We start from the raw sequence: 17,721 nt of genomic DNA on the forward strand, positions 1-17,721 counted from the left end.
TTATGATAGTGACCTCCGAAATGTGCTTTAGAAAAATATCACAAAGGCATTCAAAATTGATTCTTATAACGGAACATATGATAACGATGAAACCGTAGTGCGTTATAATGATTTGAATTGGTAACTAATACAATTTACATTATAAAAATGACCTTTTAGAGAGCTAAATAGCTTAGTTATATAGTGAAAATTTTAACCTCCGAGGTCTTGGAACGAAATAACTAAAAGACAATGTGTTATTGGGTTCACATTACGATATTTTCACAATACGATGGTGTCTCCGGAATGGATTATTATCGTAAAGCGGGGTGCACCGTACTGTATAGCTACGTGCGTGGTTCGAAATGCAGTATTTATGAATGTTTAACATTCATTTTTTTGCAATTAATGGTCATACTTTCAATTTTGTTGATACTTGATATTTGGAAAAAAAAAAAAAAAAACTAGTAAACCCGGGAACTTGTAAAGCTGGAGCTGCCTATATAAGATCTGTCAATTCTCTTGTCATGCACTTCTTTATACTCCTTTTGTGATACCTTATCCAGAACAAATAAGTCTGTAGCTTTCAGAATAAGTTGTTTAAATTTTTTCCACAGAGCTTTCATCTCCAGCAACTTGAATTTACCATCCTAGCTCATGGACTTTAAAAACTCTCTCAACCAACCAAAATCCCTCAAATCCTTCCCCCAGATAAAATTCAAATGTCCTCTTTGCCCCTCTCCTTCCAGGTAGTTAAAAAAGTGATCCCACCTTGTGTACTACTTAACAACCACAAATTCCAATCAATAAGGAATAAGTTATAAGTTGAGGGATAAACACCTAAACCTAATCATCCATAATAAGATTAGGTTTATGTGTTTCTGGCATGTCAGCAATGAAGGCTATACTGTGCCAGGATGAAGTAAAAGATGAGTATCTGATAAAAAAGTAAAATCTAACAATGGTTAAAAGCATAACGTGAAATTCATTTGAATTGGCGAAAAGATTTTAAAAGGGAAAAAAATTCATTCACATGGTCATCAGATAAAATCTGACTGAGTGTATAAGGCTCAGTCAGATGATTAAGAGCACTAAGAGATGAATGACATACATCTATAAAATCAGGACATTCAAGTAAAATATGACAGATTGTTAAAAGTGTCAGGGGTGGAGTCAGCCTCCAGCATCAAGAAACATGGGAGATCACTGTGTCTTATTTGGGATTAAGTAAGAATAACTTACTATGATTACTGCTCTAACTAGATGCAATTTTTTGATTACAAGCTTGATCTGATATAATGTTTATGGCCTGTCTATGCCATGATTGCCACTGGGAGTGTATTCTATTATGTATTACCTGCTTTTTCTATATAGGGGACTAACAAGCTATGGCTGTTCTGAAGTTGTGCAGCAGCAGCATCAGCCAGACCTTCACCCCTGATCCCAATATGGCTTGGGATCCAGAAGGAGTAGATATGAAATATTCATGGAAGGAATATAACTTCTGCTGAACTCTATACAAGACTGGGTAAGGAGGATTATATCCAGTGGTGTGCTGGAGCCAGCTTGTGTGAGCCGGTTATTAAATTTTCAAGAATTTCGCGAGCCAGTTGTTAAACTGACAATGGCTATAAACCGTACAGCGGCACGCACTTCAATCCACAGTGGCTAGCAGCATTTGGACGATAAGCTTGTATATGGTGACACAGAAAATTCAGCTGGGGAACACTTATTTCGGCACCCTTTGTGCTTCCTTTTGTCCATCCCTAACCTACGCAGCAGCCAGTGTAGGGATTATCACAGCTAGCAATTTTACAGGATTATGAGTTCCAACAAACAGCCTGCCTCAGTCCTGTCCCATTTTCAAGCATTGTTAGTCCGCTTTTCACTATGGTAAAATTACCATAGTGAAATTCACTAATTATTTCTATTCTATCTACAAAATTTAAACTATTGATGTACATAAACAGAAGAGGTCTTTGATATCCCAACTTTAAAATTCAGAAAAATCTACTAATTAACAATTAAATGATTTTTCTATTAATTGTTAATTAATCTATTAATTTGAAAATTGCAAAAATATACATTCAGATATGCATTTTCTAATTATTCCCAAGAAAAACAATACAATCAGGTGTTGACCTTGATTATATATCACATCACTGAATTTGTTTGAATTTCCCGAATGTGTGCTCAGCTGCTGGCTAAAGGGAATTATGGACACAGAGCAGTGAGTGACGTGAAGATCCGGTCATTCATGAGTGCGACACAAGAAAACAAAATAATAAAAATGCATGCAACTGTTTCTTGGCATAAGAATCATAACCAAAAGAATTTATTTTGAAAAACAAACAGATTGTACTTCCTTTCTTCAATTTGTATTGTAGCTACTAATATAAAATCAAGGAAATTCATCTATTGGAAGTCACAATAGAAACTAAATAACTGGGGTAAAACTGATAAAACTGCAATGCACATTTAATAAAAGAAAAGTTTGCTTTACTGCAATTGTTTTTAGGGAACAACTGCAATTGGATGTATATATGTACATTTTTTCTTCTAACAAAATTTCCAGAAAATTGGAAATTTTCTGGAAATTGATATTGATGGGTCAACTGTTGATGATCCTGCTCAGGTAGCTAACAAACTAAATGAATATTTTGCATCGACATCCACACATGAGGAGTTATTCAGCAAGGGGAATGCCAGAGGTGTATTCAACTCTAGCAGTAAGCTACAGAATCTTGAAATAACTGGGAGTAAAGTGGAGGAGAAACTGTTGAAGATAAACACAAGAAAGGCACCGGGGTGGATGGGATCTATCCAGTTATATTAAAGGAGGCAGCAAAGGAAGTAAGCAAACCCTTAACCATAATTATGAGAGCTTCCTTGGACTCAGGGGAGGTACCCATAGACTGGAAATGTGCAAATGTGACCCCAATTCACAAAGGAGGATCAAAGGCTGACACAAGTAACTATAGACCTGTGAGCTTAACTTCTGTTCCAGGAAAATTAATGGAGGCACTGGTTAAAGAAGCACTGCAGGATCATTTAGACAAGACTTCAGTTATAGCTCAGACACAGCATGGTTTTGTTAAGGGGAAGTCTTGCCTGACCAACTTGATTGGATACTATGATGCAGTCACAAAAGAACTGGATGCAGGGAATAACTTTGATATTATATACTTGGATCTTAGAAAGGCTTTTGATACTGTTGCACATGGAAGACTGCTACACAAATTGGAGCAGTGTGACATTGGAGGCAAATTGCTGCTATGGATAAAGGGGTGGTTGAGTGGGAGAAGACAGAGAGTGGTAATCAATGGACACTGCTCATCGTGGACTAATGTTATTAGTGGAGTCCCTCAGGGCTCAGTGTTGGGTCCATTATTGTTTTCTGTATTTATAAATGATATTGATGATGGTATATCAAGCTTAATGTCCAAGTTTGCAGATGATACAAAGGTTGGCAGGGTTGTCAAGGACACTACTGACACTACACTGCTGCAACAGGATCTGGAAAGGTTGAGCAGATGGGCTTCGAGGTGGCAAATGAAGTTTAACATTGACAAATGTAAAGTACTACACATGGGAAACAGCAACCCCAGAGCAACGTATCAACTCTGTGGTACTACACTGACAGTGGTAGAGAATGAAAGGGACTTGGGGGTGATTGTGCAGGCAGATATGAAGTTCTCTGAGCAGTGCAGACGGGCTGCAAGAGTAGCTCATGGAGTATTGTCAATGATATACAGGAATTTTTCCAGCAGGGATAAGGAGGTGATTATTCCATTGTACAAGGCAATGGTCAGGCCACACCTAGAGTACTGTATACAGGTCTGGAGGCCTCATTTCAAGAAGGATGTAGAGCTGCTGGAACGAGTACAGAGAAGGGCAACAAGATTAGTGAATGGAACAAAGGGGTGCTCTTACGAATAAAGGCTTAAGTTTTGCAAATTACAGTGTCTGGAGACTAGGCACCAGCGAGGTGATCTGATAGAGGTGTATAAAGCCTTGAATGGTTTAAGCATGCTCAATGCTGATGGGATTCTTCCTCTAGCTCAGAAAAATCACCTGAGAGGGCATAAATTCAAATTGAGGAAAGAGAGATGTAGGATAGACGTGCGGAAATTTGCCTTTAGCCAGCGGGTGGTTGGATGGTGGAACAGACTGCCATCCCTTGTGGTGGAGGTTGATAGCCTAAATAAGTTTAAGGCTCAGCTGGACAGGTATTTTGAACGAACAGAGGGGTGAAGTGGAAGTGGGTTTTTTTTTTTTTTTTTTGGCTGATGCTGCATAAGCTTGCTTTCTTGCATCAAATGCCTATACTAATGCTAAAAAAAAATTTTTATTGAAAATATTTCTATTGATAGCTGCGTTTTAAACTTTGAAAACTGGTGTCAAAGGAACTTTACATGAACATTCATAAAATCAAACAGAAGCATAATAGGGATTTTTGTCAACATTTTCAAAAAAGGCACTAATTGCCTAATGCTAATTTACATGTTACTTTTGGTTTTAATTAAAAGGTGTCTGAATATTTGTGTATATATATATATATATATATATATATATATATATACAGTGCAACTTCTCTATTATGAACTTATATTTAACGAATTTCTTTATATTACGAATTTTTTCGCAAAACATTGCACCTTGAAACGGTGCAATGAAACGGTGCTTTTACTAATTTTTTAAAAAAAATTAGTAAAAGCATTTTTGAAGATTTTCAAGCATTTACTGCTAAACAGCTGCTCAAATATACTGCATCCTTCCCTCTGAAAATTTGCATTAGCATCTGGAATTAAATAATCATCCTTTTAATGAACACTTGTGGCTGTTGACCCATAGGTCTTTGTTTCATTTTTGTTACAGTTATTAAACCAGATGGGTTTTCTTAAAAGTGGCCGTAAACTTTACAATAAACAGGGTAGATTTGTAAATTGATGTTGGCTCAGGGGAAAGTGAAATTCGCTGCGGTAAACCTTTAGCATGCTGCGGTGGCAATACATAGAATGCTACCATAGTCGGTTTTTAGTAACGCCTACTGAGTGACATTTGCTTCTCACCTCAACTGTACCATGTGACCTTCATGTTGATCATTATATGATATGTCCGTTCTCATCTAACTGGACCCTCAGTAGATGGTTTCATGATTTTTTTTTTTTCGTTCGTTATCAATCACATAGGCTATATGCTCGTTTTTTTTTTCTGAAAAGTAACATACAGCATACGTTAATCATAAATTTTCTTTCGTGTATATATGAATGAAAGCAGAATAAAAGAAATTCACAAAGTCGTATATTTCTTCAAAGTGAGTGATACTGTTGAATTGGCAAGCGAACGTCATTGAGTAGGCGGTACCTGTACTAACAATTCACTATATGGCCAGCGCAGCGAAGTTTGCAGTGTATGTATTGGCAAGAGCTGCATTCCAGTAATTTTTACAATTGCGAAAACAATGTCGAAGAGAAAGTGTTTAAGTATTGTTTGTTTGTTATTTGGATTTTAGGAGCATTAGCAACTAAGGCCATATTGCTCCGGGATAAGTGGTGATCATTCTCTGACCTTTCCACATCCTCCGTATTTGGTGGTGACGGGCTCGAACTCCGGTCTAATCAAGAAGCGTGTGCTATGCACTGCTGCTCCTTCCCACCTGGCTACGGAGGCGCCTTGTTTAAGTATTAAGTATTAATGATAAAACAAAGATTGTTATGATATTGACCAGGGTTTTAAGAAAAAAGGTATTGCGGAGAAATATGGCATATCTGCAAGCAGTTTATCTACGATTTAAAAAAAAAATCGAGAATCAATTTTAAATGCAATTGAAGGAGGAGCAGACAAGAAGCGAATTAAGTTGTGTATATACGAAGATGTTGATAAAGCTGTTCTAAAATGGGTGCAAATGATACGTGAAAAGAATATCCCAATATCAGGCCTAATAATTAAGCAACAAGCTCTGAAATTTGCACAGTCCCTTGGACATACAGAATTCAATGCGAGCACTGGGTGGCTAGATAAATTTAAGAAGCACCACAGAATTGTGGAAAAGGTTATTTGTGGAGAAAGTGTTAATGTAAGCAAAGAATATTGCAACAGTTGGAGGAACAATACCTTAAAGAAGATTTTGGAAGAATATGAGCGTAAGGATGTTTCTAATGCTGACGAAATGGGTTTATTTTTTAAATGTTTACCGGATAGAACACTTGCTTTTAAGGATGATAAATGTTTTGCTGGAAAAAAAAGCAAAGAAAGAATCACTGTGCTAGTTGGAGCAAATATGACAGGAAGTGAAAAATTAAGACTTTCAGTCGTCGGAATATCAAAAAACCCAAGATGTTTAAGAGGCACAAAATCTTTGGAAGTTGACTACACCTTTAATAAAAAAGCATGGATGACAAGTGATATTTTTGAAGAATGGATATTAAAACTAGACAAGCATATAACAAAAGAAAAAAATGAAAATCGTGTTGGTAACTGACAACTGTCCAGCACATCCTGCCAATATTTCTGCCAAACTTAAAAGTGCGAAGTTGTTTTTACCACCAAACGTAACGTCAAAACTCCAGCCAATGTACCAAGGCATTATTAAAATTTTAAATTTCATTATCGAAAGAGAATAATATTGAAGATTGTCAATGCATTATCAGAAAATAGAAACTTGGAGGTTACAATTAACCTTACAGATTGCATCTCTGAACTGGCAAAAGTTTGGACAAACGATGTCACTGAATACACTATTCAAAATTGTTTTTCGAAAGCGGGATTTGCATTGAATACAGAAGTCGAACAATAGCTGGACGAACAAGATGAACTGCCCCTTTCACAACTGAAAAACTTTTGGACATTATTAGAATTGTCTGGAAACATCGAAAATGAAATAACAATGGATAGTTATGTTTATGTAGATCACAGCAGAACATCCAAATGAAGTTGAAATACTGCTGAACAGTGTTAGATGCTGAAGAGACACATCAGAACAACCGTAGAAAAGCCAACTCACGAAGAAATGATTAACGCTTTTAAAACGGTTTGTATGCATCTACAGTTTTGTGAAAATGTTCCTGATAATGTTTTTAATGCTCTGAACAAATGTGAGGTTTTCTTTGAGAATCAGACAATTTTTTAATTGTACTGTGCAAACGAAAATTACAGATTTTTTTAATTTGTGATATTTACCGGCGAAAATTGTGTAAATGTAATTTAAATAAGTATGTTTTTGAAATAAAATACATTAAAAATAAATGTAGATTCGTTTTCATTTTCTAATTAGATAATAATTTCTAATAAAAAAGATATTCTCTGTATAACGAAATTTCTCTATAACCAATTTTTTTGCCGGATTTATCGAATTCGATATAGGGAAGTTCGACTGTATATATATATATATATATATTACAAAAACTTTATATTAAACATGTAAATAATAACAAACTATTTTATAAATGATTATTTTGTTAATTATTTAGTATGTTTTTTTTTATTCGTTACATATGTGTAATGAATACAACATATCATATATTATATGATTTGTTGTTTAAAATATAAGCAGTACCTATACAATTACGAAAATAAACATGTGAAACAAAATGAACTGCAAAAATAATACATAAACGAATTATAAAAGTAAAAGTTAATATTTTTGAAAACATTCAATAAATATTTAAATAAGCTGCACAATGTATATTGCAGTATTACTTTTCTAAAAATGAACCACATACCACATTTCAGTATCAGGAGGGTACAATAGTAGTAGTAGTAGTGGGATGTGATGCAAGAAAGCAAATGTATGAGCTTATGCAGCATCAGCCAAAAAAAAAAAAAAAAAAAAAATCACACCATTCCCTCCAAATGCCTGTCCAGTTCCTCCTTAAATTTATTCAACCTATCAACTTCCACAACGATAGATGGAAGTTTGTTCCAGCAATTAACCACCCGCTGGCTAAAGGCAAATTTCCGCACATCTATTCTACATCTGTCTTTTCTTAATTTGAATTTATGCCCCCTTAGGTTCGTAATCTGAACAAGTGGAAGGATCCCATCAGAATTCAGCGTGCTCAACCCATTCAAGGCCTTATATACCTCAATCAGATCACCGCGCAGGTGCCTAGTCTCCAGCCACTGCAATTTGCAGAACTTAAGCCTCTCTTGGTAAGAGGATCCCTTCATTCCCCTCACCAATCTTGTTGCCCTTCTCTGTACATGCTCAAGTAAATCTACATCCTTCCTAAAATGAGGCCTCCAGACCTGTACGCAGTACTCAAGGCGTGGCCTGACCATTGCTTTATACAGAGGGATAATCACCTCCTTTTCCCTGCTAGCAAAATTCCTATATATCATTGACAAAACCCCATGACCTGTCCTGGCAGCCTGTCTACATTGCTCAGAGAACTTCATATCTGACTGCACAATTACTCCCAGGTCTTTTTCATTTTCAATGCGCATGCTGACCCTATTCTGGCTATGCCACTGAACAGGAGTAATCCTTTATTGTATGGAAAGTAATCCAATACATTGTGGGTAGTGTAGAATGTTTTCTGTTTAAAATGCATCCATTTTAAGAAAGTACTTGTCAATATTCCATCCGGAAATAATGTCAAGCGACCTGAAGACAGTAAAAATAGGTGTTTTATTGTGAAAAGTCCCTTTGGTAAAATCAAGCAGGAAGTAACTTTTTACGTTACTGAAAGTTGGGGCCAGCTCTAGGGATGTGCAAGTGAGGCATGTCATTTTGGGATAATACAGTCTACTTAATGCAAGTAGACTGGAGCCAGAACTGGCCAGTCTGTGGAAGTGCTGAGCCCTTCTGATATTTGGGGAAAAGATGCCCGAGCTTCCTCAGCAATACTGCTTGGCATCAAATCACTTAACATTCTTATTGAGAATGTTAAATGCAGTCTACAAGTTTCCCCAAGAATAGTCAATGAGAGTTTTCCCAAAATGACCCGAGTACTTGTTTTAACTTCAAGTTGTAGATCTATTATTTAGCCTATAAGCAATTCTACGAAAGTAGATCTCTAAGTTACGACATAAAGATAAGTATGAGTCCAGTTAGGTTATCTCTAGGTATTACCATTAACAATTTTACCACTAAATATCCATTTTTGTAATGTGGCTATTATATCTCAAATTATTAAATGCTTCATTCTGTTGTTACTGATTTGGCCTCAACACTTCCAAATCTTTGTCTAAAGAATATAGGCCCAGAACATGGCTTTTTGTATAGATACAGCTTTTATCTGCATAGCATATAATGAACCACTAGATGATGTCACAGTGCCTGTTATTTGTTATGCAACCATATATGCTTTCAGTGAAGGAATGAGAAGAGAACTTCCCCTAGACTGATTTTAAGCCAATACTTTTCTCTCCCCCACAGGCAATCCTCTCTATCCTAAAACAAAAGTTCTATAAGATTAGATCAGCCCAGAGTTTCAAGGAGTTAATATTTTCATATCAACCCAACCTACTATTAAAAGCTTATGTATGCTCCTACTCTCCTCAGTAAAATATATATGGATAAAAGATGCAGTAATGGTGATAATTTTAACACAGTATTTAGCTAAATGACAACAATTTGCAATTAAAATGTGAGAAGGAATAAGTTTACTGAATCTCTGGTTAAGATATGCCTTGAACCCCCTTTTTGCATAGATACAGCTTTTATCTGCATAGCATATAATGAACCACTAGATGATGCCACAGTGCCTGTTATCTGTTATGCAACCATATATGCTTGTTCCAAACAAAGCAAATATTAGTAAGGAGAAATCAAAACTGATTATTTATTCAGTAGCAATATACTGCCGAATGGACAGTTTTGCTTTGAGTGGGCTACAGTTATTAGCTTTTGCCATAGTATTAAATTTTTTTTTTTTGGAAAATGTAAAGGAAACAGAATAATCAAGGGAGAGGTCTAAATTTTAAGTCTGAGCCATCTGAAATAAATGAGGTTAAATAAATAATAATACTGTATATACCCAAGGTGCAATTAATGTACAAATGATATTGTTTTATTGCTGATAAACTGTGGACTTGTTTCCCCCCCCCCCCACAGGCATAATAGTTTTAATCATTAAAGTTATTTGTCACTGAGAAAAATCTTCTAATTAAAATAACAAAATATAAAAACACAACTGTATGATTAATTTCTTTGCATAGTATAGATTAAGATAGGATATCCAAAAAAATTTCACAAATGAGTGAAAGATACATACATTCTGTTGTCGATCACTAAGAATTTTCCAAATACGAGGAAACAGTCGAATCCACAAATGTTGAGCTAAAGAAGTATCCATATGGCATAACTGGGAAGTAGCAGTTAAAAAGTTTAATGTTTTCACTTCTCGTAAACTCTCCATAAATTTAGCCTGCCGTGAAATTAGCATATGCAAATTTTGTCTTGGATCTGATGAGTCATGACGAGCATGACTGTTCCCACCAGCATCTACTAATGCTACCTTAGTCTGTGCTTCATCTGTTGATGATAATTCAATATCTATTTCCTCCTAAAGGGAGAAAGCATATTATAACTATGCTAAATTTATTAGAGATAAATTTAGCATAGTTTATCAGAGATATAATTACTAACATTGGATGCAGATATGGGAAAAAATTAAAGCTATGTCTTATTTTAAATAAACAGGAATTCCAATTATATTATTTCTTTTATTTTCTATATAACTACAGAAAGTCATTCTAATGAAAACTGAAGAAGTATGAACGATATTTGCAGAACATTAAATTAAACAAGACACAGGAATATGTGGTAAACATTATGAAACTTGTAAGATGGAACAGGAAGCAATGATGGCTGTATTGCCAGTAGTTAGTGCAGATGTAATGAATTCTGTATATTTGAAAAGCATACCATCAGCAAATATGCAGTATGGAATAAATAACAAATTTCTTTGGTAAAAAAAAAAAAAAAAAAAAAAAATGCATATATCAATTGCTCTGACACTTACACTAATTAGCCTGGACCCTGAATTCTGTGCTTGCACAATGCCTCAAATTCATGGCCTGGTCATGCTGTGAAAGATTATATTAGAACATTGTAGGCTTGAACATTTCTCCCAATCCCAAGGGAATTGACTCTTCTTGTCAATTCACTCACTGCAGTCTTCACATCATCATTACCATGTGAAAACATTCAACAAATCAAATAAACACTGCTTGGCTGAAAACTATTCTTTGCGTTCAATGCAAAGATTATAATCTTTATCATCAAAACTTCAGCCCTAGTCCATTTTAATGATACAAATACAACAGTCTTAATGTATCAAGTCCAGTATTTTAAACATAAGTCCTGAAGGATTTTCTTTTGGAAGTGTTAATGATATTATTATGACGATTGATTATAATTGAATATTTAAAATATAAGTGGCCATTATCCTTTAATGACTACTCAGGTGTAATTCTTTGTAGAAAGCTAAAAACATCAGATCAGACATTAGTTTCTTTGTCTACTAAGATCTGTTTAGTCTCAAATATGTTTGGTGTATGTTTAGATACTGTAAAATGTTTCCGGTGTTCACTGTGTGAGAATAAACTGATTTTATGACTGTTTTATTCTGCATTACAGTTGGTGCATGATGGGGATTCCTTTGTCCTCAATAAGTAAAAATGCATTAAATAACCATGATCTATACTGTGGAACTTTCATATCTAACATATTTAACACTATCTCAGTGTTAAATATATTCCACAACTTTTCAGCCACATAACTTGTTGCTACAAACTTACTGCTGGATCGAGTAGTCTGGATTACTCTTAGCTTAGTTGGCTGGCTGATATGGGGATTTCTAACACAAGGGCAACTAAGGACAAATTGTGCTTGTTATCTTAATAGGTTGAAAGTGGCGAGAATTAAGGATGTATTTCAATATGTGTAAGGAGTGATCGTGAAGAGGATCTTTACCCATTAATAAGTGGAAGTGGGTAAAATAAGTGTGACCAACACTTGCACAGACAAACTTTTTTTTTTCTTCTGTTCACCAGAAATCAGATTGCCAGAATTGTGGAGTATGCTTGATTTGCTGGAGCTTATGAGTTTGATTAGTACACACATGCTATATTATGGGTTTGTAGTCCATATATGGGACCAAGAAGGTTGATAAAACAGGGTTAAGTATGTTTCTGGCAACTTGTTCGACTTTTCGTTTCCTGGGAGTTACATTAGCTATGATCTGACTTGTTTGAAAATAGTGTGCAAGGATTAAGATTTATTTACTGCACTCAAAGAGACAGCATATATCATGTTTTGTTGATTAGGCATGTTGCTGACATATTCTAGAGACATTTTGATTGCATAAAAGCTTAGTGTAGATACCACAATTAGGTGAGGGGAGAGAGAGTTATTATGTTATTTTGGTTTTTAGGAGCATTAGCAACTAAGGCCATACTGCTCCGGGATATGCGGTGGTCATTCCCTGACCTTTCCGCATCTTTCGTATTTGGTGGTGACGGGCTCGAACCCCGGTCTAATCAAGAAGCGTGTGCTACGCACTGCTGCTCCTTCCCACCTGGCTACGGAGGCGCCAGAGAGAGAGAGAGAGAGAGAGAGAGAGAGAGAGAGAGAGAGAGAGAGAGAGAGAGAGAGAGAGAGAGAGAGAGAGAGACTGTAAATGGACAGAACCACTGCAGCACCTACAGATGTATCTGTTATTGACACTGTCAGTGTATAATTGAAACTGATGACTATTTTTTGTTTGTTAATGAGTATTTATGGATAGATATTTTCCAGGGCAACATTCCAAATTTATATAAGTTCTTGCATTTGATTTCAGTAGGCATGTTTTCATTAGGTTTATGCCTATAGTTGTATACGAAAGGAAGATTAAAATGCTGAGGTAAAGTAGAATGAGACAAAATACTCTGAAGTCTTTCCCCTAAGAGATAATGGAGGTTCATGTATAATATTCTAAGGGCTTTACAACACTGAACTGGTTTTAGCCACTGCACTGCTGCTTCCTTGCTGAATCATACACTGGCACAGCGTAGTTCAGTCGGAATCAGATTATGGTCTGTTACAAAAGAAGTAAACTATAGTGATCAGTACCCCAAATCATATCAGATAATACCTTGAACACAGTCAATTCCCACTTTATGAGTTCCCGGGTGTAATATAAGTTTTTTTTTTTTTTTCAAATATCATTTGCAAATATGAACTTTAATTGCAATAAATAAATGCTAAACATTCATAAATATGGCATTTCAAAAATGAAACAGAAGCAGTTTAAATAGCTAACCAATTGCAGCTTGAGGTTTCAACAGCTGATGTCATTGATCTGCTTCAAACATACAATAGAGAGCTCACAAATGACCTCCATGAAATGCCATATTTATAAACATTCATAAATATGGCATTTCAAATCACTGTCATAGCTATAGAATACATTACTACTATGTAAGGACTTCCTAATTCATTTCACAAATATACGTGGTCTTAATTCCAATCTCAATGATGTCCATTTCCACTTGCAGACTTCCAAACCCCATGTACTTTTTCTGACTGAATCTCAGTTATCAGTTGATTCAACTACTTCTCATCTCAGATGTCCAAATTATTTGCTGTATGATTCCTTTTGCCTCAAAGGTGGTACTTGTGCATATGTCCGTTCTGATATTCCCTGTCAGAGACTTGGCAATTTGGAATCTCCTCTCTTTGATCTTCTCTGGCTTAAAATCTCTCTATCTCATTGTGTCAAATTCATCTGTTGTCTCTACCGTTCTCCCAACTCCACTAATCACTTGGAGCTCTTTGACTTCCTCTCTTTGCAACTTGACTTTCTCCAGTCTAATTTTCCTAACAATGATGTAATTTTCCTTGGTGATTTTAACGTTCACAAATCCAGCTGGCTTCCATTTTCTAGTCACATCGACCCAGCAGGTCGAGATGCTGAGGCTTTTGCAATTACTAATGACCTAGCACAGATTGTTCATTTACCTACAAGAATACCGGACAATCCTAATCATACAGCCAATACGCTTGATCCTTTTCTCAGAAACAACCCTTCTAAGTACAAGGTCGAAGTGAGAGGTCCTTTAGGCACTTCAGATCACAACTTGGTGATTGTCTCTTCTCCAATGGAACCTTTATCTCATGGCTATTCCCAACCTCGTATTGTTTGGCATTACAAGAATGCAAAATGGGATGACCTGCGAGACTTCTTTTCCTTGGTCTGATTACTGTTTCAAAACTTCTGATGTCAACGTTTGCTCAGATCGTGTCAGCGAAATTATTCTTGCAGGAATGGAATCCTTTATCCCACACTCCACTTTAAAATCTCGTCCTTTATCTAAACCTTGGTTTTCCAATAAATGTGCTAAGGCTGTCCAAGAGAAGAATGTTGCATATCGTAATTGGCTTGTTTCTAATTCTTCAGTTTCATTTTCTGCCTACACCAAAGCTCGCAACAATTGTAAAGCAGTTATTAATCAGTCCAAACTAGAGTTTCAACAGGCTAAGAGTAGAAAACTTGCTTCTTGCCCTAATGGTAGCCGAGCATTCTGGTCTCTTGCCAAAGCTATTGGCCGCAACTTTTGCCCATCTCTGCTCCCACCTCTGTCCAAACCAGATGGTTCTTCGTCCCATTGCAATTACTTCTACTCTTTCTAAAGTAATGGAGAAATCAATTAACCGCCAACTCTTAAACTACCTAGAAACCTTCCGTCTGATCAACGATCGCCAGTATGGATTCCGTCAGTGTCGATCCACTGATGACATTCTGGCTTATGTTACCCATTTATGGACTAATTCAATGGAAAGGTTCGGTGAAACACAAGTAGTTGCTCTTGACATCTCAAAGGCTTTTGATCGTGTTTGGCATAAAGGTCTTCTAAACAAGCTTCCATCTTATGGTTTGCCAACTGTTTTTAGTAATTAGTTATCCAGTTTTCTCTCTGATCGCTCACTGAGGGTAATGGTAGATGGCTCTCTATCTTCTAACTTCTCCACTAATGCCAGTGTCCCCCAAGGTTCAGTTCTTTCCCCCACTCTTTTCCTCTTGTATATCAATGACCTTCTTCCATTGACTGGAAATCCTATCCATAGTTTTGCTGATGATAGCACATTGCATTCAACTTTCCATTTTGAGAAACCTTGTCCTGCTCAATCAGCTTCAAGTTCTCGAAAATCTGCTGCCAATTCCTTAAATGCCGATCTTCAGGTAATTCTCCAGTGGGGCAAAGACAACTTAGTTAATTTCAACCATTCTAAAACTCAGTCTTGTCTTATATCTCGCAAAAAGGATTCTTCTACTCCTATGCTTATCTTTAGTGACACTCCGATTTCTAGGCAAAATGATATATCTCTTTTGGGGATTACCCTGACTTCTAATCTCTCTTGGCACAAGCACATTACAAATATTGCTTCCTCTGCATCTAAAAAACTTGGTTTTCTCTTTCGCTCTCGGCGTTACTTTTCTTCCAAACAGCTGTTCATTCTGTATAAATCGCAAATCCGCCCTGCCATGGAATATTGTTCCCACATCTGGGGTGGTGTCCCCAAAACCTCTCTCAGGCTTCTTGATTTCATTCAGAAGAGGGCAGTTAGGTTAATTAATGATTCATCTCTAACAGAGTCTCTCCACTCGCTTTCTCATAGACGTACTGTTTCTGCTGCATGCCTCTTCTACAGATACTTCCATGGGCACTGTTCTTCTGAATTGGCTTCTATAATTCCTGCTCTCTCTTTAAAAATAGTCCGAACACGTGCCGCCACCAGCCAACATCCATTTACTGTCCAACTTCAAACCCACAGAACCAACTTTTCATCTTCCTCATTTATTCATTCAACTGCCGTTTTCTGGAACAACCTTCCTTCATACGTATTTCCTGAAAAGTACAATCTACAGAAGTTCAAGTCCAGTGTCAACAAATATCTTCTTTCGTCTTCTCAACCTCCAACCCAAGCACGGTACTAAGTACTATAGGTTCTAATACCTCTCGTGTTTGGCGTTCTCATAAAAAAAAAAAAAAAAATGTGTGTGTTTATTTGTTCAGGTGGGAGGATGGAGGTCCAACTCTTAAAGAATTCCATATTTCAGATGCAATCAAAATAATAAAATGAGCCTGGGACAAAATTACAAAGAAGAACATGAAGGGTGTTTGGAATAAACTCTGCCATCAGTTTATTGATAAGTTTGGAGGAACAGACTAAATCATTGTCCTTGTTTTCCCAAACGTTTCAGGGCTTCTCATCGAGGTGGCACATGAAAATTATAGTTAAGATTAAAATTTAAATGATCCCACTCTGATTAGCAAAGGTTGGTTTTGGTGTAGTCCACTAGAGTGGCATTGAACAAATATTATTATTATTAGTCTGAAAGAACTATGGGATGACAGTTCATGTTTTAAGAACCATAAAATGTCACAGTAAGGATTAATCAGAAGTGCTGTATGATAACAAGTTATTCATGAGCAATGGGCATTTCTTTACCCACCAGACAATATGCATTGAGAGAAGAATCTTGATATTACTATTAATATTAGTAGTGGTAAATGATGCAAGAACTAGCAGAGATCGTACAAAATGAAACAGAAGCAGTTTCAATAGCTAACCAATTGCAGCTTGAGGTTTCAACAGCTGATGTCACTGATCTGCTTCAAACATACAATAGAGAGCTCACAAATGACCTCCATGAAACGGCAAAATGTGAAGAAGATGAGAATGAAGAAGATTTAACAGCTGAAATCCTGTTCATAGGAATGGTGATAGGAATGATGCATATAGGAACATTTATGTTGAAAAAAAGAAAATAGCCAATCGGTTGGTAGTAGAAGCGAAAAATGAAGAATGGGAAAGGAAATGCGTAACTATTAATAGCAAATCGGGCTTCAAGCAATCAGCGGAATTGTGGAAGGTCCTTAAAGACTTGAGAAAACAGAATAAACACAATGCTGGTTTGCAATTAATACCTTTGAAAGACTGGATGGAGTACTATTAAGGACTTTTAAAAGAAGACCAGGAAGAGTTCAAGATGATGGAGGATTTTGGTGTAGAAGACTCGGGCTTAAAAGTTTCTGTTAGGGAAGTGGAACTCCTGCTAAAGGAAGGAAGGAATGGCAAATCACTTGGACCTGGAGGAGTTTACATGGAACTTCTGAAATATGGAGGAAGAGGAGTGGCTGTTCTGATACAAAAACTGTTAAATAGTATACTGATAGGAGAAGAAATACCGAAAGAAATGATAACAGGATATATTACATCAATTTATAAGAAGGGCGATTGGAAAAGCTGTTCAAATTACACAGGAATATGCATCCTGAACCCGCTGTTAAAGATCCTTGGAAAATGGACCAGGAACCATTTAGAAGCCCGAATCGAGGTATCAGAAGAACAAAGTGGTTTTTCAGCTGTGAGGTCATGTATAGATCATATCTCAACAGTACGACAGGTCCTTGAAAAATGCCAATCAAAAGGAAAAAAAAATCTTTGATTTTCATTGACCTTGAAAGGGCATATGACAGTGTTCCAAGAAAACTCTTATGGGAAGCACTGAAAGAGGTAAATATTGATGGACAACTGATTAACATTATTAAGGCAATTTACAGGAATAATAGATGCAGAATTAAAGTGGGATCAGCTTTGTCACCTGAATTCCACACTTCAAAAGGCTTATTACAAGGTTGTTGCATGTCACCAACACTTTTCAAAATTTATATTGACATCTGCCTAAGATCCTGGTCAAAAAAATGTAATAAAATGGATTGCCGATTAATAAGAACACCTATATT

At 36.3% G+C, this 17,721-nt stretch overlaps 1 protein-coding gene across 6 annotated transcripts in view; it reads right to left on the reverse strand.

The window, feature by feature from the left end:
• The window catches only part of Nipped-A (Transcription-associated protein Nipped-A), a 1,216,281-nt gene that overhangs the window by 414,651 nt on the left and 783,909 nt on the right, over window positions 1-17,721 (reverse strand). For all 6 annotated transcript variants that reach the window (XM_090382460.1, XM_090382459.1, XM_090382462.1 and 3 more), the window contains one exon: window positions 10,200-10,490. In XM_090382460.1, coding sequence (XP_090238586.1) covers window positions 10,200-10,490 — 291 coding nt within the window. The remainder of the gene's footprint in view (window positions 1-10,199; window positions 10,491-17,721) is intronic.

The sequence above is a fragment of the Mastigoproctus giganteus genome, chromosome 10, assembly GCF_048544385.1.
Source record: "Mastigoproctus giganteus isolate SK-2022 chromosome 10, ASM4854438v1, whole genome shotgun sequence".
Lineage (NCBI taxonomy): Eukaryota > Metazoa > Arthropoda > Arachnida > Uropygi > Thelyphonidae > Mastigoproctus > Mastigoproctus giganteus.